At 52.8% G+C, this 17,373-nt stretch overlaps 1 protein-coding gene across 1 annotated transcript; it reads left to right on the top strand.

Annotated features, from left to right (window-relative positions):
• Nucleotides 1-705: 705 nt before the first annotated feature.
• Nucleotides 706-6,397, top strand: HLX (H2.0 like homeobox). The gene is made up of 4 exons (XM_050761138.1): nt 706-1,806; nt 2,552-2,731; nt 3,517-3,701; nt 5,527-6,397. The coding sequence occupies exons 1-4, from the start codon at nt 1,197-1,199 to the stop codon at nt 6,040-6,042; spliced, it is 1,491 nt and encodes a 496-aa protein (XP_050617095.1). The 5' UTR covers nt 706-1,196; the 3' UTR covers nt 6,043-6,397.
• The last annotated feature ends 10,976 nt before the right edge of the window (nt 6,398-17,373 follow it).

Here is a 17,373-nt window from a genome sequence, read left to right as displayed (position 1 = left end):
TTGTAGCCTCTGAGGCTCCGGGAAAAGGTTTGGCTGCGTCTAAGGGAGACGTTTGGAGCCATCCGTCTTATTTTGTTTGAAAAGTCACTCGTTCAAGTTGTCACTGTGTGACAGCTCAGAATAAAACTAATTTGCGGTCACCCCTCCTTCTCGCTTCCCCGAGGATCTCCAGGGAGGCACAGGGCGGACGTGGTGCTGAGTTGGGCTGGGACTCAGGGTGGCAACATTTGGGCAAGGGTCCAAGAAAGATGAGGGGCTTTGCCGAGGACACGGACTCCTGGAATAAAAGCAGAATGAGGTCAAGAGAAGGGAAGCAAAGGGTCCAAACCGCTCTCTGCTCTCCACCGGGAGGCGGGCTTTGCATAGCCCTAAAGAGTGAGATAACCGTCCCTTCCCCACTCCCCCAACTCGCCCCGGGTGACAAGCGCTTCAGGAAAGCTCCTGTGACCAATCCTCCTTGCCCCGTGGCAGTTCGGAGCTGCAGAAGTTAGAAGAGAGTTAGAGCCCTCCGGAGCGGCTGCCTGGCCCCTACGCAGAGTAGCAAGACTCACTGCGATGTGCGTTACTAAGCCCACGCGGCCGCAGCAAACACTTTGGCGTGGCCGGGGCGGGGCTCGGGCCCGGCCACGCCCCCTCATTCCTAATTCCCCTCCACTCCCCGCTCCCATTGGTCATGAGGATGACCAATGAGCGCTCGGATCGAGGTCCTACCCCGGGCCTGACTCGAAAGCTCCTGCCAAAACTTTGGGAGTTTTTAGAGACGAGTTTTTTTTTTTTTCCTATTACTTTTTTTTCCCCCTAACTAACGGATTATTATTGTTGTTGTTTTAAATTTAGCTCTTAGGGCTTAGCTGTTTGGGTTTTCTTGCGGTGTCCGGCTCCCGTCTCCCTGGCTCCCCTGCCCGCCCCGCGGCCCCAGCGCCCCTCATTCGCCTGCAGCCCGCGAGGAGTGCGGGCGCCGCGCCGCCTTTAAAGCGAGGCCAGGGAGCGAGGCGGTGACCGGCCGAGATCCGGCCCTCGCCTCCTCCCTCGGTGGCGCTAGGGCTCCCGGCCTCTCTTCTTCAGTGCGGGCGGAGAAGCGAAAGCGGATCGTCCTCGGCTGCGGCCGCCCTCTCCGGGACTCGCGTGCCGCTCCCCGCGCGTCCACCCACCCGGTCCGGTTGGACTGCGGCAGCCGCGCGGCTCACCCCGGCAGGATGTTCGCAGCCGGGCTGGCTCCCTTCTACGCCTCCAACTTCAGCCTCTGGTCGGCCGCTTACTGCTCCTCGACCGGCCCAGGCGGCTGCTCCTTCCCCTTGGACCCCGCCGCCGTCAAGAAGCCCTCCTTCTGCATCGCAGACATTCTGCATGCCGGCGTGGGGGACCTGGGGGCGGCCCCAGAGGGCCTGGCAGGGGCCTCGGCCGCCGCCCTCACCGCGCACTTGGGCTCGGTTCACCCGCACGCCTCTTTCCAAGCGGCGGCCAGATCCCCGCTTCGACCCACCCCAGTGGTGGCGCCCTCCGAAGTCCCGGCTGGCTTCCCGCAGCGGCTGTCTCCTCTCTCAGCCGCCTACCACCACCATCACCCGCAGCAACAACAACATCAACAGCAACAGCCGCAGCAGCAACAGCAGCCGCAGCAACAGCCTCCGCCTCCGCCTCGGGCTGGCGCCCTGCAGCCCCCGGCCTCTGGGACGCGAGTGGTCCCAAACCCCCACCACAGTGGCTCGGCCCCGGCCCCCTCCAGCAAAGACCTCAAATTTGGAATTGACCGCATTTTATCTGCAGAATTTGACCCAAAAGTCAAAGAAGGCAACACGCTGAGAGGTAGGTCTTGGACTGGAGGCTGCAGGCCTCTGACCACTGACCCACTCCCGGGACCCCGGGCTGGCTTGGGGTGCCTTTGAGTGTTTTTACAATTAAGGACAACTCGGTAAAATGGGAGAGAAGAAAACGAATTGTAAGAAAACTACAAAACATTAGGTATAAAACTCACCTGTTCTATGTAAAACAAACAAAAAAATTATTCCAGGGATTCTTTAAAAACACGTCTTAGAAACAATATTTATAAAAATGGTTGGTGTAATTATCTGCTAAAATGACTTTGATCTCTTTAATAACGTATCTAGAGACAGAATGATATTTTCTGACAACTAAAGCATTTTTGGGAAACACTTTCGCATTTATCTGATTTCTGGTAAAAAATTCACCCAGGAAATGTAAATAATAAACAAAACCGCCTAGATGAGCGGGCAGAATGGGGCCTCCTTGGGGCGGAGGTTTTGGGTTTGTGGGATTCTTGGAAGGCACGTGAAAGTAAGGCCGTAAGCCGATTTATGTAAAGCCTTTACTTACTATATGCGTGCATGTGGACGTGAGGGACACACAGGAACTTTTCGTGCGTCGCTCCTTGGCAACTGTTGGGAGAGAGAGGTTTCAGCGCCGAGACGAGTTCTCTCGTGACTTCGCTCAATAAAAGTGAATCCAGGGCAAGGGGAAGGGGAGGAACAAATCAGCGGAGAGTGTGAGTGTGCCCGAGATGTAACCTGCTATCCTTTTCCCTTGTCCCCAGATCTCACGTCCCTGCTAACCGGTGGGCGGCCCGCGGGGGTGCACCTCTCAGGCCTACAGCCCTCCGCCGGCCAGTTCTTCGCATCTCTAGATCCCATTAACGAGGCTTCTGCCATCCTGAGTCCCTTAAGCTCAAACCCAAGAAATTCAGTTCAGCATCAGTTTCAAGACACGTTTCCAGGTACCGAAAAACTCCAGAGTACTGCCTAACCGGCAAGCCGACTGACAGTCAGAAATCTCAGGACTGACGCCTCCAGGGCGGCTGCGGTGTCGCAATCTCACAGTTGGGGCGGGAGGCTACGGAGTCAGGAGAGAGAAACCGAAAGATTTATCAGCGAGCTAGCGCTCTCTTTGGAAGGTTCCCCTTGAAAAGGGGTAGGGGCGCCTGGAGAGCCCAGAAAGTGTGCGCGTGGACGGTGGGGTGGGGGGCTTTCTCAAAGTCTTTCGCCCTAGAGGCTTGAAAAATGCAGCATCGATGTTACTTATTAACATACACACATTTTGGGATTACCTCAAACACTTGTGCTTGGCAAGCTTACGTCTGGGTGCCTGGGCACATGCGGGAATAACACACACACACACACACACACACACACACACACACACACACACACAAACAAACAAGAGATTCGGGGCTGTCATTACTCAGGCCCGAGGGACATTTTTGTCTACTCTTCGTAGGCCTGATGGCCACGCATGAGGTTTATGTTTTTCCCTTGGAATTAAAGGTCAAGCCTCCAGGCTTCTCTACTCCACGCTTGCTTTAGGTCTTCTGACTGTCATATAAAATTCTTCCTTAGAGGGGCCATTCGGTGTATGCGCGAAGGGCTTTCTGAATGAGGGTGGAATCGACAGTTAACAGGAAACGGTTTCAAGCCTAACGGGGACCCCCACACCGGCAGGCCAAGTACTGGGCACTGAACAGCCCTCTTGTCTTTCTTCCCTCTGGCTCCCGCTCTGCGGCAGGTCCCTACGCTGTGCTCACGAAGGACACCATGCCGCAGACGTACAAAAGGAAGCGCTCATGGTCTCGCGCTGTGTTCTCCAACCTGCAGAGGAAAGGCCTGGAGAAAAGGTTTGAGATTCAGAAGTACGTGACCAAGCCGGACCGAAAGCAGCTGGCGGCGATGCTGGGCCTCACGGACGCACAGGTAAGGCAGTTCCGGCTCCAGCGCACAGCGCCCTCGGGCGGGCAACAGCGCACGGCCTAGTCCGATAGGCTCCCTCCACCCCGGCCGACTGGCCTCCTACGGTGGAAACGCAAGATGTTGACTTTCAAGAGGCTTTGTGGACTACGCAGCTTGAGGCAGGAGAAGAGGAGGGTGGAGATGGGGTGAGGGAGAAGGACCGAGAGAAGAGCTCATCCCCAAGATGTGTGTCAACAAGCACTGCATGTTTATTTTGGCCAGCAGGCTAAAGAACCACAGAGAAAGCAAAAGAGCCGCTGGAAATAACATTGATGTACTCAACTGTAGTGCAATTCGCTGTAGGAGGCAGTTTATTTCAGAAAAGATAAAAACCCAAAGGCAAGAGATTGTTGTTGGTTTTTTTCCCTCTCACCCTCCCTCTTTCCTCCTCCTCCTTCTGCTTCTGCTGGATTGTGAAATCCCCAGTTGTGAGGAAGTGAAAATATAATTTCAAACGGAATTAGTTAGCTCCAGGAGGGCAAGGAGTCCGCTTGGAGAGGCCACATATTCCAAGGCTTAGGCTCTGAAGAAAATCTGAAGGAATGGGAGAGGTGAGGGAAAGAAAGAAAAATGATTTTCTTGGAATACCCAAGAGCATTTCAGCAGGTTCTGCCTATCTGATTTTTTTCAAGACAATAGTAAATGTATTGTGCCGTAATTAAATATTTTTTCTTATATTTAAGAACTGGACTTTCCCCCCACCTCCCGAGTTTTGACTGTGGAAGAGTCACTCTTGTGCACCCCGTAGCACTGGCTCTAGCTCTGGGGTGCTGATTGTCCCCAGCAGGGCAGAAGCCAGAGGCAGGCTTCTTTTCCTTAGCTCCTTGGTCCCCCCAACTACTGTCTCTGTTTCTTTCTGTCCTCCATTACACAACTCTCCTCCCCAGTACACACACACACACACACACACACACACACACACACACACACTGGAGGAGCCCAGCCGTTTTCCACCAGCTGTGGATGTTATTTTTAAAAAGGAAGCTGGAACTTGTGTGAACGCACTGGGTCCCCCAGGGGATCGTATATGTCTATATAGATTCTCTGCCCCATCTCTATGCCCTTCCTTCACTTTGCACACATTTAATTCCAGTGTTTTCTGAGCCCCCAGGAGAATTTGTTTAGCCTTAACAAGGGCAGGGTCCTTATCAGCTCTTGCGAACAAACACACCAAAGAAATGCTGTCTTACTGAAAGCCCAACAGTGCCCCCACCCTACTGTGATTAACAGTTTAAAACCCCTTTTCCCTTTCTGCTCCTCATGTTTCCTTTCTTTAAAAAAGTGTTGCTTTTGTAGGGACTGGCTTTGGGTAATGGCAGTAGAAGAGAGGGCCAATTTAGAGCAGGAATTCTTAACACTGGCTCACCAAACCCTTGACATTGTAAGCAATATCTTGGGTACATGTGTATTTTTCTGGGCTAGGAGTCCATAACTTTAATCAGATTCTCATGGGGGTCCAGAAAAAAAAAATGCATGGATTTAGAGTAGAGAGAGAGTATGTTGGGGGTCGGGTGCACGAATCTGCCTTTCCAATAGTCGCCCAGGTCATTTTAATCCGGGGCCTGAGGGTTGCATTTTGAAAACGGTCTCAGTGGGCTCCCTAGACCAGGATTCCTGGCTGCCCCTTGGCTCCTGCGCCTACCACAGTGCCTGGTCCTTGGTAGAGTCTCCAGGTAAGCGTTGCTTTCTCACTCAGGGAGGTGGCTTGCGGGTGCACGCGAGTCGGATAGAAGCAAACCTGGGTCTCATTTCAGTGTCTCTTCTTGTCTCCCCGTGTGGCCCGGCGCAGGTGAAGGTGTGGTTCCAGAACCGGCGGATGAAGTGGCGGCATTCCAAGGAGGCCCAGGCCCAAAAAGACAAGGACAAGGAGGCTGGCGAGAAACCGTCAGGTGGAGGCCCGGCTGCGGATGGCGAGCAGGACGAGAGGAGCCCCAGCCGCTCCGAAGGCGAGGCTGAGAGCGAGAGCAGCGACTCCGAGTCACTGGACATGGCCCCCAGCGACACGGAGCGGACTGAGGGGACTGAGCGTTCTCTGCACCAAACAACAGTTATTAAGGCCCCGGTCACTGGCGCTCTCATCAGCGCCAGCAGTGCTGGGAGTGGTGGGAGCAGCGGCGGCGGCGGCGGCGGCAGTAGTTTCAGCTTCAGCAGCGCCAGCAGTCTTAGTAGCAGCAGCACCAGTGCGGGTTGCGCCAGCAGCCTCGGCGGCGGCGGCGCCTCGGAGCTTCTCCCTGTGCCACAGCCCACAGCCAGCAGCGCTCCCAAAAGCCCCGAGCCACCCAAAGGCGCGCTTGGCGGCGTATAGACTGTACGAGGGCGGAGGGGATCCGGGCCTTGCGTGCAGCCTCCCAGCCATGGCCTGGGTTTTGTGCTTACTGTATGTTGGCGACTTGGCAGGACAGGAGACGCAGCGTGGAGCCTACCTCCCGACATTCACGCTTCGGCCAACGCTGCTCCGGCTGGCTGCAGCGGACACTGCCCAGAGCAGAGGGGAGTCTCAGTGTCCTGCTAACCAGCCGAACACTTCCCTCCGGAAGCAAGCTGGTTCGACTGTGAAGTGTTTGACTAAACTGTTTCTCTGACTCGCCCCAGGGGTCGTAGCCCAAAGGCATTTAGGACGCCTTAAATTTGTAAATAAAATGTTTACTACGGTTTGTAAAGGCAGCTTGACTTTGCTGGGGGTTGTTAAGGCCAGAAATCTACAACCGGACCTTAGTCCCCGGGGCACTACAGAATGCAGCAGCTGAAGGTGGGAGGCTGGAGGTTCAGGGGAAGTGGCTCAGCCTCAGAGCCATCTTGCTACAGACATCAGAGATGGGCGTCTGGGCTTAGAGGCTTCTAATTAAGAGATTTCCAGTGCCAACTGCCAGTGAAAGCACCCTCTGAGACCCTGAGTAGCCTGAGAGTGGAGCAGGCCTTAGAAACTGTTAGACCAGTGCAACAGATGGTTTCCCTATCCAGAGTATGGACTAAATGAGTTCCTAGAGTACAAAGAGTTGGAATGGAGAAGGCAGTAGTGCCAGGCGGGGTCAATCTAGGCACAGCTGTACTCAGTAGGTGGACGTGAAGCACGGGTCCAGAGCCCTGCACAAACGTTCCCTTGCTCTGGGATGGGGTAGAGGACAGGTTTGTAATGTTGCTGAGGAAGGGACAGACATTCCACAGTGGTTCGGGCTGGAAGCTTGGATCTTAGAATGCCAGGGCCCTGGTTGTAAAGATGCCATACAAAGGGGTCACTTCTTCAAGGTTAAGCAGAGGCACAGCCCAGATCAGAGCTTGGACTTCCTGGCCTACATGTGGCCACGGAAGGAACTATGAAATTGCATCCCCCATTCCCTCATCCACACAAAAATTTTCCGTTGCAATTTGGCCACTGGAGGCGCCTAGATGAGCTCTTTCTTCCCAAAGCCGCTGAGAGTCTTGAGGCAGTTTCCCTATCCCACTGCAGCTGGAAAATACATAGTAAACCTTGACACTGCTACTAGGACGGGCAATTCAAAGGTTTTTTGTTTGTTTGTTTCTTTTAAAGCTGAAGAGTTAAACCTCTCTCCAAGACCTGTGCTCCCGCTGTGAAATGTCTGCGGTTGCTAAAAGCTGTTTGGGGAGATTTTATAGCAAATAGATTTCCTTGGGAAATCCTGATCAGTCTCAGTGCCAATCTCTTTGGCACTGAGCATGTGAAGGACACAAGGTCTCTTGCAGACCCAGCATCCAAGTGGGGTGGCCAATTCTCAGAATGAGTTGAGGAGAGGTGCTGAAATCAGAGAGCCTAGGACACACCTCAGTCCCCTGGCCAGAGTGGGAAAGTCCTCAATGGTCCTCAGTCTTGTTATCTCCTCCACTTTTAGGCATTCCCCTGGAGCTCATTCCAGGATCTCTGTTCTAGACTTTTCCATCCAGGGGTGAAGTAGAGGCAGCAGATTGAGGCTTCTTTCACTTGCATAGCCAGATACAAGATACAGATAGCAAGTCCCAAAGCCAACACATGGATGCAAAGATGATCATTTACTGACCCAGCCAACCTCCTAAATCCCCAAATCGAGATGATTCAAGAGCAGTGAGAATGGAGTGGGGGCAGAGTGATCAGAGTTGTACAATTTAGTCAAGAGAAAAGAAAGAGCATACCACAAGGGACCCCATCTTCAATAGTAACATGAACTAGCTGTTATCCCTAATTGTGCCACAAGAGTTTCCAGGCCAGGGCAGCCACCCCACCTGCCCTGGCTGCGGGCCAGGGCTGGGATAGCTTCTTCAAACCTTCCACAGACTCGGCTACCAAACTTCAGGATTCCCTCTGTACCTCAGTTTTGCCTACATTACCGATACCCATTTCCCCTGACCCCAAGTATTGAAATTCTGGGACCAGGATATCCCAAGCATATCGAATTTTGAGGCACTTCAGTCTAGCTCTGGCGTTAAGGAGAATAACGCGCCGACACACACTTAGCTGAGGAACGGAGCCTAGGGAAGAATGGTGGGGAGTGTGCTTTATACAAACCGCACCTATCCCTGCTCCTCACCAGGCCAAACCCAGACCATTAGTCCTCACCCGGGCCCCGGGGCTTTGAAAGTGAAGAAAATCATCATCCGGGGATGTCATGATATGATTTCTGGTAGAATTCCGCCTTATTTAGGCCAACTTTCGTCAGGCCAGGGGGCACGGCGGAGTTGGGGGTCCCGGAAACGAAGTGAGCCGGGTGGCAAGCACCTGAGGGCGGGAGTCTGAAGGACGAATGCCCCCCTAGTGCTCGCAGGAGGCGCCCCTGCCTCCGCCACCCCCACCCCCACCCCCAGTTCCTGGACAGTTATCACGTGACGTTCTTGTGGGGCTTTACCCTAACCGTGGAGTTCTTCCACGTTTCATCAGAAACGGAATATCACAAGCACCGGAGAAGTTACAGTTCATTTGGAAGAAGGGTAACCACAGGTGGCCGGGAGGAAAGGCTAAAATTTGGCCGGATAGGCCCATCCCGGGACTGCTCGCTCGACCCCGGGTACTGGGGTCTTCTTGGCAGACCAAAATGCTAGCAAGGGCGGCCAGGCAGCTAGAAATTCTTCAGCCAAGACAGAGTTTTCAGACCCGGAAGAGAAGGCCCAGCGCGGACCGTGCGGGGAGCCAGAACCGCGCAGAGTTGAGGCTTGGAGAAAGAGAGAGCGCGTGGGCCCCAGAGCAGAGCAGAACAGAGCCGCGGCCCCCGCCCCTCCTGCACACAACCCGAGACTCCAGCCAGCAATTGCTCTTTGCTCTGAGCAAAGCTTTGCCTAGACTACCGAAGTCCCCGCGGCGCGGAGCCCTCCGAAAAAGGCTACCAAGGTGCACAGAGGTTCGCGGAGGGATGGTGACCACGGTGCGTTTCCCTTCAGGGCGGGGCTGGGGACTCAATACCCTTCCCCCATCCCCTCCAACGTGGACGCACACAGACCTGCAGACTCTCATAGACACTGGAGAGACAGGCAATCTACTGGCTATTTCAGCACTTTTGTGGGTAAAACCACGCGAATAAATTTCCCCGTTCTCCTCCATATGGCAAAGCAGAGAGGAGCCTCTGCCGCCTTATTCAGCCTGTGTGGGTGGGTAGGGCGCTGGTTTCCACAGAGAAGTTCCCTAGCGCCAAGTTCCGCGGACTAAACCCCTGAACGCTGGCGCCGCGTTTCTCTCCCGTTTGCCCGTTTCAGTGGGCTGAAACCTCCATGCGAGCATTGTGTCTCCCTCGCCTTCCTGTGCCCACAAAGGCCAAAGTCGTCAGCCCCCGGGGCAGGTCCAGGCGCGGTCCTGCTTGCAAAGGAGGCTCAGGTCATTATACCAGCCAAGGAGATTTCCCGCTTCTCTCCCTCTACTCTACAAGACCCTGCAGAGTCGTGTGGATTGTAGGCGAGCTCAGACTGCTTGCCACAAATCCCTCTGACATCCTTTGCACCTCAGAGGCAATCGTAAAGGAATCCCAGTCACTCTGGAATCTTTTTTCTGGCTGCCCTCTCTACCCAGGATCTGGAGTTTGACGTTGGCAGGGTTTGAACTAGGTCATGGCCAGAGCAGGGCAGGGCAGTAAGAGCGCCCAGGCTTCTTTTCAAGGTGTCAGAGGCTGAAGAAACAGGAGAGTGAAACCTGGGTTCTCCTGTCTAGGAAGGCAATTGCCAACGAAAGCTTTGGAATCGGGGGAGGGGTGTGGTAGAAACCAGGGCTTGCAGCAGTGGATTTTCTGCGGGCACCTTGACTTGACTTGATCTGTTGAGCTTTAACCTGTCGAGCTTTAATCTGTTTCCGCAGATCTGAACCCACCTCTCCTCAAGCCCATGCCTACCTAAGACTCTCAGTGGGCTGGATGGAGCAAGAAATGGGGGAAGAGAAGCTAGAGGCTGAGGTTGATGCACTCTCCCATTGTTTTTAGGCATCCTAGTCCCCTCTCCAGCTTCTTCCTCCCTTAAGAAGAAAAAGTAGGCAAGCTCAGCCCTCTCCCACGTGATGTAGTGACACTGTTTTAAAGATGACCAAGAGGACCCTAAACATGCTGGGACATCACATTCCACTTCTTCAGCCTTGTGGGGTGGAAAGGATTGATTGCACACTCCAAAGTGTTTGTGAAGATGTGAGTTTTAAGGAGGACTTTAACTGCAGGTGTTTGGGCTAGGGAAGATTTTTTAAAATCCAAAATTTTGGTTTAACTCATGCACTCATCTAGCTCACAGCCTCCATTTTTGAGGTCATGATGAGGTTGGCTGGCATCCCAAAGACAAACTAGTTGGCTTTCTCTGAAGCTTCCCTTCACACACTGTGATATTACAACCCACAGTGCCTACCCCCTGCCGCAGCCACTCTTGGGGAATCCAGACTGCTTACACAGGGCGGGGAGCACTTTCTAAGATTCCCTTCAACTCAGGTTCTAACAGAGCAGCAGCCTCTGCCAGGATCCCTGGGCCCTGCGGACAGGTGAGGTCAGAGAACCTTTGGTCCTTTAATCCCGTCCCTGTCCCTGCCCCCTGTCATTTTAGAAATCAGGAATAGAAGTCCCCACAGTTGTGGTTGTTCCCGACTCCCTCGCTTTTGGGGTGAAGTAACGGAGGCTGAGAGATTTAAGAATACTTGCCCAAGGTGCCCTGGAGAGTGAGTGCCAGGACCAGGATGGGCCTCGGGTCAGGGCCTCCTACAGTACACAGGAACATGAAAGCTGGCGCCAGACACACCTGAGCAACCAGATTCGGACTAGGATGCCCGAAAACGATGGGTTTTTAAAAAGATCGTGAGATTCAACCACTGCCTGTGATGTTGGGCTCCCATTAGCTCCTTCTCTTCCCCTTGGTGGTTCCTGAGGGGTGTTCCTCTGGGAGTTGCAGGTCTGGGACTCCTTTGGGTTGATACCCTGCCTTCCACTCTGCACTGACCTAATAGCAGAATTAGCTTTGCTAACAGTGTGTAGGATCCCAGTCACACTGTGCTCGCAAAAGGAAGAGACATCCCCGGTGCTTTTTGACTTCCACTGATCATTGCTGACACTTAGAATTCTGGGCAGGATGTGGAGGTCGAGGCCCAATCATGGCTGCGTGGCAGCCCCTGCACTGGATCCTTCTCTCTTCCTCTAGCCTCAGACTCAGCTAGAGCCATGGCAGATAGTAAGCCTCACTCTCTAGCACAGTCCACCCTGTGCAGCAGATGAGGAACCAGAAAGAGACCTTGGAGGTGGCAGTGGCAGCATTGCCTGATGTGTGCTCCAAAATTGCCTCTCTGGAGACCCTCAACGACTCTCTTGGTTGCGGGAGTTATTCGAGGAGATGGTCAGGTGGAGTGTGCAGGAAAAAGCAGGCCTGATCCCAGCCCAGCATAGGAGGTCCGAACTAACCCCAGAGGCATTCATTCATTCACTCACCACCAATAACTAGCTACATGACCTTGGAAAATTCATCTAATCTTTGGTTTGTTTTCTCTGTATAATGGGATATAATCAAAGGTACATAACTCATAAATCGCTGCAAGACTTCATGACAGTTAAAAAAAAAAAAGGCGAAATGAGAACAATGGCTGGTATATAATTACCGCTATAGCCTTAGATGTTACTGCATTCCTTCATCCATTCGTTTTTTTCATTGCAGTATTTATTGGGATCCTTGTGAATGTTTGCACAGTAGAGAAAAAAAGAATGCAAGACAACCTTTACTCTCCAAGTAATTAAATCATTAGATGAGAATGAGGATACCTTGTCACCAGGAAATCCTTTAAGGAGTAGCCCAGAGAGTTAGGATGAGCTGCCTGACTAGGTTGCTTCTTTTAGAAGCCCATGAGTACTTCTTCCTCTTGATGCTCCTGGCACTGTGCGCAGGAGCATCTCAGTCTGCAAATTTCACAGCAGGCGCTGGATACAATGCTTGTGGGTGTGGCGGGGACTTACTCGTGGGAGTTAGAAAGGAAGAAGTTAGTTTTCTGATACTTAGTTTTCTGAAGCTTAAACAAGTGTCTAGGGGCCCAGAAGGGAAAATTATGTTCCAGCTGTTGAGATTATGTGGGAACAAATAGCACTTCGGGAGTTTTATTAAGTTTTAAACTAATCACAATGAGGGAGGGCCCTCGAAATGGAAACAGGAGATCAACGATTCCTTTGAGGAAAAAGGCACCCTCGGCTTCTTGAGAGCAGGGCTGGACTCTGCTGCATGGTTGGAGAAACTCTAGCACCTAGCTCAGTGCTTGGCGCAGGAAATGCACCCCCAAAATTGTTTACTATATAAACGACAAGCATAATTATTGTGGCCCTTGTGGTTATTTATAGCATCAATAAGCGTAGGTAGCATTATAAACACAGTAGGAGGCTGTGCAACACGACCCAGAAGTACCAGGTGGTAACCCCAGGAGTGGACCTAGAGCTGCGAATCATCTGGTTGAGGACGCATTAGGATCCCCAATACTAAGGTCATCACAGAGGGACAAGAGAACGCGTTCACAGCAGGACTCGATACAGGCGGCCGAAACTCTGGACTGCGTACCATTTGGGCATTGTTGTAGGTGGAACGAACTCGTAGAGAGGTTGAATGACTCACTCAAGGTCACTTCCCTAGTGGTCTACGTCAAGAACCAGGACAGAAGTCCAAAGCTTTCTGTGCTTTCTCCAGTCCCTCACTTAGGCGGCGGTGCGGAGCGCTAAGATCTACCCGAGTCTCTCTTGGAACACGGAAGAGCACCGCAGAGCGAGTGAGAATGCTAGGCGAGTTGGTCTCAGTGCGTCTGCACCTCGCCGCCTCTCTTTGCGGAGAAAAAGTGCCTGTTATGCGGAGTTCCCTAGCCACCCTCAATCCCCACTCTCCTCGACCAGAGATTTCCCAGTCTGCAAATTTTAGCCTCGTTTTAATTTGTCACGGCTGTTCATTTTTGTTTCTCAGAATCCGGGTGACGAGTGCACCCAACACGTGGTAGAAGCTCAAGAAATGAGCAAGTGAACGAAAGATCAAAAGAATGAACTACTGAGCTAATACGATCCTCTATCTGGCAGTTCCGACTTGCATTCTTCAGCGCAATCCGGCCATTTTTGAATTTCACTGCGTGGCGAATCGCGGGCCGCGCACGCCCTCCAAAGACGTGTCCCTGAGACTCGACGCAGCCTGGCTCTCCTGGTCGAGGGCGCATATCTCGCTCCAAAGCCTCCTATCTTCGGGGGTCACAGGGTCTCGCCCCGTTCGCAATGGCTTTGGGTGTAGCAGAGGAAGGTCCTGGGTCTTGCGCGGTCTCGGATCCCCAACCTGCCCGCCGAATATTCATTCAGTCCACGGTCAGCCCGGGCCCCTTGGCCCCGACCTCCCGCAAGCGGATCTTTACGTCAGTCGGTTGCCGGTCGGGAGCGCCCAGGATATGTCTCTTTGAGGACACTTTGGGTCAGCTGCAGCGATCTAAGCCAGGTCTCCTTTTTCTTGCCTCTGTCAGGGTCCCTGCAGCCCGTGCTGACCACCCTTCCAGGCCAATAGCACAGTTTTGCAGCTGAAAAAAAAAATGGGGGTGAAAAGCTATAAAGAAAGAGTCAAACTAAAGACTTGCTCTGTGACACACAATTTTAAATGGAATGTCACCTGTAATTTGAATTTTCCCATATCCATTGTTCTTCACGCTCCCTTGCTTTGTATGTCCTCACCATTTCTCACTTTTCATTTTTTCCTCTCTGCTCGTTGTGCCCTGGCTTTCCTTTCCTCCTGGTACCTTTCAAGATTCCGTTCAGAATTTTAAGAGTAACTGGACTCCCCTGGCTTGGTTCCAGATGACCACCCTGGAAGACATGGAGGACAGAGTGTGTGACCTGAGACAAGGGATGACAGGGCTGCCAGGCAGCTCCAGAGGTGATGGGGGACAGCCTATTAGCCAGAATGTAACGAAAGGCAGATATTTTTAAAAAATTAGAATAGATCTGCATAATCTTTTTTTTTTAAGCCCACAAAAGTGCCATCCTCCTCAAAAGCATTGCTCAGAGCCAAGGGAGACATGCTGGGGACTGGGGAGGGAAGGGCCACTCACAGCCTCTACATTACTCAGCTACATATGTACACATCATTTGAGCCCCTACTACATGCTGGACCGGTTCTGGGTTAGCGGCCGACAAGCATCTCCAGCTGAATCGATCTGAAGGTGCTCTGACACATGTCCTCCAAGCTAAAAGTTTTAGCCACAGGAAACTTTCTTTCCCACCTCTTTCCTCTTACTTCTCTTTTGCTTTCCTCATCTCGGAGGAATGGTGATGAGGAGACCATCCCACTTCCCTGTGTCCTCGCCAGCTCTCTAATTATGCCTTCCCACTTTCTTCTTGTCAGTTTGCTCAGCAACCCAGATTTTTAGGTTTTTAGGTTAGGGGCACGTATCTGATACGGGGCACAGTTACAGAGTTCTGGCAAACAGAAGGCACTCAGTAAGTGGAAATTGTTATTAAACTATTACTACGATGACACCTGAGAGTTCATTCTGGCTGGAGAGAGCGTCTATACTCGTTTGAAATCACCTATGGGTGCGTGCAAGTAAAGAACGGAGGAAAGAGACGCAAGTCTTTTCCACTCTTTGAACAGGAGGTGAAAGTCTTGTATCTTTTGTAACCATCACAGCAACACAGGGCAGAAGATATTATTCTTCTTCTCTTACAGATGGCCATTTTGAGAAGCAGAGGGGTTGGGTAATTTGATCAAGGTATGGCGGGTAAGGGGCGTGGCCGAACCTCTGACAGAAATCTGCCTTTCTTACTCCAATCTCCGAGCTACCGGTCTGAGGCGATTCTCTATAGTCAAGGAGAAAAAAAATTCAAAGAAATGATTTGTTCTTTTTGACGAATTATTCTGATCATTATTTCAAATATTCAACATTCAATGTCAGTGTAGACGCAACCATAGGGAAATCTTTTAAAAGTCATCTTGCTGCATCCCCAGGGAAAGCGCATTCTTGGTATGCCCTGTATGGTATACCCTGTACGGTATGCAAGGTTCACAATCGAAGGAAGGGAGGGCCCAGTGCAAAAACATCTTTAAGCGAACGTCGGTCGCCACGTGCACTTACTGTGTATCCCCCACCCCAAACCTCAGTATAGAAAGACACAAATGGGTCTAGAAGCCACAGAAGCGTCTTCCTCCTTGCTCCTAGTCATCCCTTTCGCTTTCCATTCTCACCTGGCCTACCCCAGGCCTCGCCTTCTTCCCTCTTTGCTCCATTCCCTAACTCCCGCCTCGTAGGCAGCGGTGGGGAGCCTCCCGCAGGCTGCGCCCGGAGTCCCAACGCGGCTAGGGTGCTCTAGCAGTGGGGAGGCGGCGTTGCAGTATGGCTAGGCGCTGCAGCGGGCGCCAGCTGCGTTTTGCTGTCGGCCACAGTTACCCGGACGCAAGTTAAGGGGTAGGCGGGCTGAGGCGGTTGGAGGCGGGCGGCCCCTGACCTCGGAGAACTGCGCCGAGCAGGGCGGGAAATTTATGGTCTGTGTATACTTTCTAGCTCCAGAGCCCAGCGCACCAGAGGGATGGGGCCCTGCGAGCGCTCCCGAGGCAGCGAGCTGGGGCCTCAGGCGCCACGGCCATGTATGGTGCCCACCCGACTCAGTTCTGCCGCGCTGTGGTCATAAACCTTCCTTTGGAGGGCGCGGCTGTAAACGAAAGTCCGGGCGAGAGGTGGGTGCAGGCCTTGCCGCCGGGACCCTGAGGGACAATTCTGGAAACTTGCACCGAAGCCTGGGTCCCACCACCTTCCCGGGTGTGGTGGGGTGAGGGGATTGTTTATACTGGCTGTTTGGAATTCCGCGCGGTGGATGCAAGGTGGGATTTCAGCCCAGCGACGCGCCGCGTGGCTCGGAGTACAGACAGGTCACCCGGCCTCGGGTGTCTGGACCGTGCCGCTTCCTACTGGGCTTACGTCGGGATCTAGACTTTGGCCTTCATCCTCGCAAGCGCCCAGATTTGATTCCGGTTCGCTGAGGCGGTCTGTAGCAGATAAAGGGCCCATTAAAAAGCTGGACCCTGTGGGCCTTCGGTGCCAGAGGAAGCGGGAAGATGGCCCGGGAGTCAGTCCGGAGGCAGGAGGCCCATTTCGGGTGGAGGCCAGAGGTCTAGCTGCTCGCACTTCATTCCCGTGGTGTTAGCACGAAGCAGGTTCACACTGTTTTCCCTGGCTGGGCTACACCCACACAAAGGAGCTGTGAGTTAAGCTGGGCGGTCAGCGCTACGTAGGTCCCTTTACTCACGTTGTCACCAGAACAGGTGTCATGGACTATAACTGTATAACAGCTTAATTTTTAACACCGATCACGACTTTTCTATCTATACTTAGTAACCGTTGTGCCCATGTTTTTAAAACCTTTATTTGTATTAGCTCATTTGCCTTTTACCAAATCCCAGTTAGGTCATTACTTACATTATCCCCATTTTACAGATAAGTAAACTGTGGTAAGAGAGTTAAATTAACTTGCCTAAGGACATGCAGTTAGCAAGTGGATTTGGGAATAACTCGCATCTTGTCTGCACAGCCCAGATTACCTAAATCATCTGTAGTACACTGTCTCGAGCATCAAGAGTCTCTCAGGCGAGAGCGGGCAGAATTCGCAAAGAACCTCGGGTCAGTTTACCCACTCGTAGATCTTCTCCCAAGGGGGAGCGCGCCCCTGCTCCGGCGCCGGCGCCAGGAGTAGCTGGCCGTAGGGGTCAGTCGAGCAACGTGGCCGAGTCCATAAACACGGGCCATTTAGCAGTGACCCCCCAGGGCGTGATAATTGCGCTGGGCAGTAGTGACTGTGAGTCGCTGTGACACCGGCTTCTCGCCGTCTGCTGTCTTTTGATTTACTGTGGCGGCCGGGTCTCTGCACCCAGACGCTCTGCAGCAACCAAGGCTTGGTTGAGTCCTGTGCGGGGTTGAGCCCTGTGCGGGGTGCACAGGGCTGCCAGGGTAGGCGGTGAGGCGCTAGCGTGGGTGCAGCTTCTCTGCGACGCCATGCAGCTCTTCTCGTGGTCTTTACCCTGCATGGGGGTGCGAGGGAGTCTCACTTCAGAAGGTTTTAGCTCCTCTAATTGGGGATGTCCAGAGACTTTTACCTGGGGTAGGGATGTGGCATTGAGGAGTTGGCGATTGATTTGAAAATAAGAGAAGAGGTAGGATGGAAAGGATCAGGATGGACTATGAAAGCAGAGTGAAAAAAGAAGAAATAGGAAC

This window comes from Macaca thibetana, chromosome 1, assembly GCF_024542745.1.
Source record: "Macaca thibetana thibetana isolate TM-01 chromosome 1, ASM2454274v1, whole genome shotgun sequence".
Taxonomy (NCBI): Eukaryota; Metazoa; Chordata; class Mammalia; order Primates; family Cercopithecidae; genus Macaca; species Macaca thibetana.
This window is presented reverse-complemented; position numbering and strand designations above follow the sequence as displayed.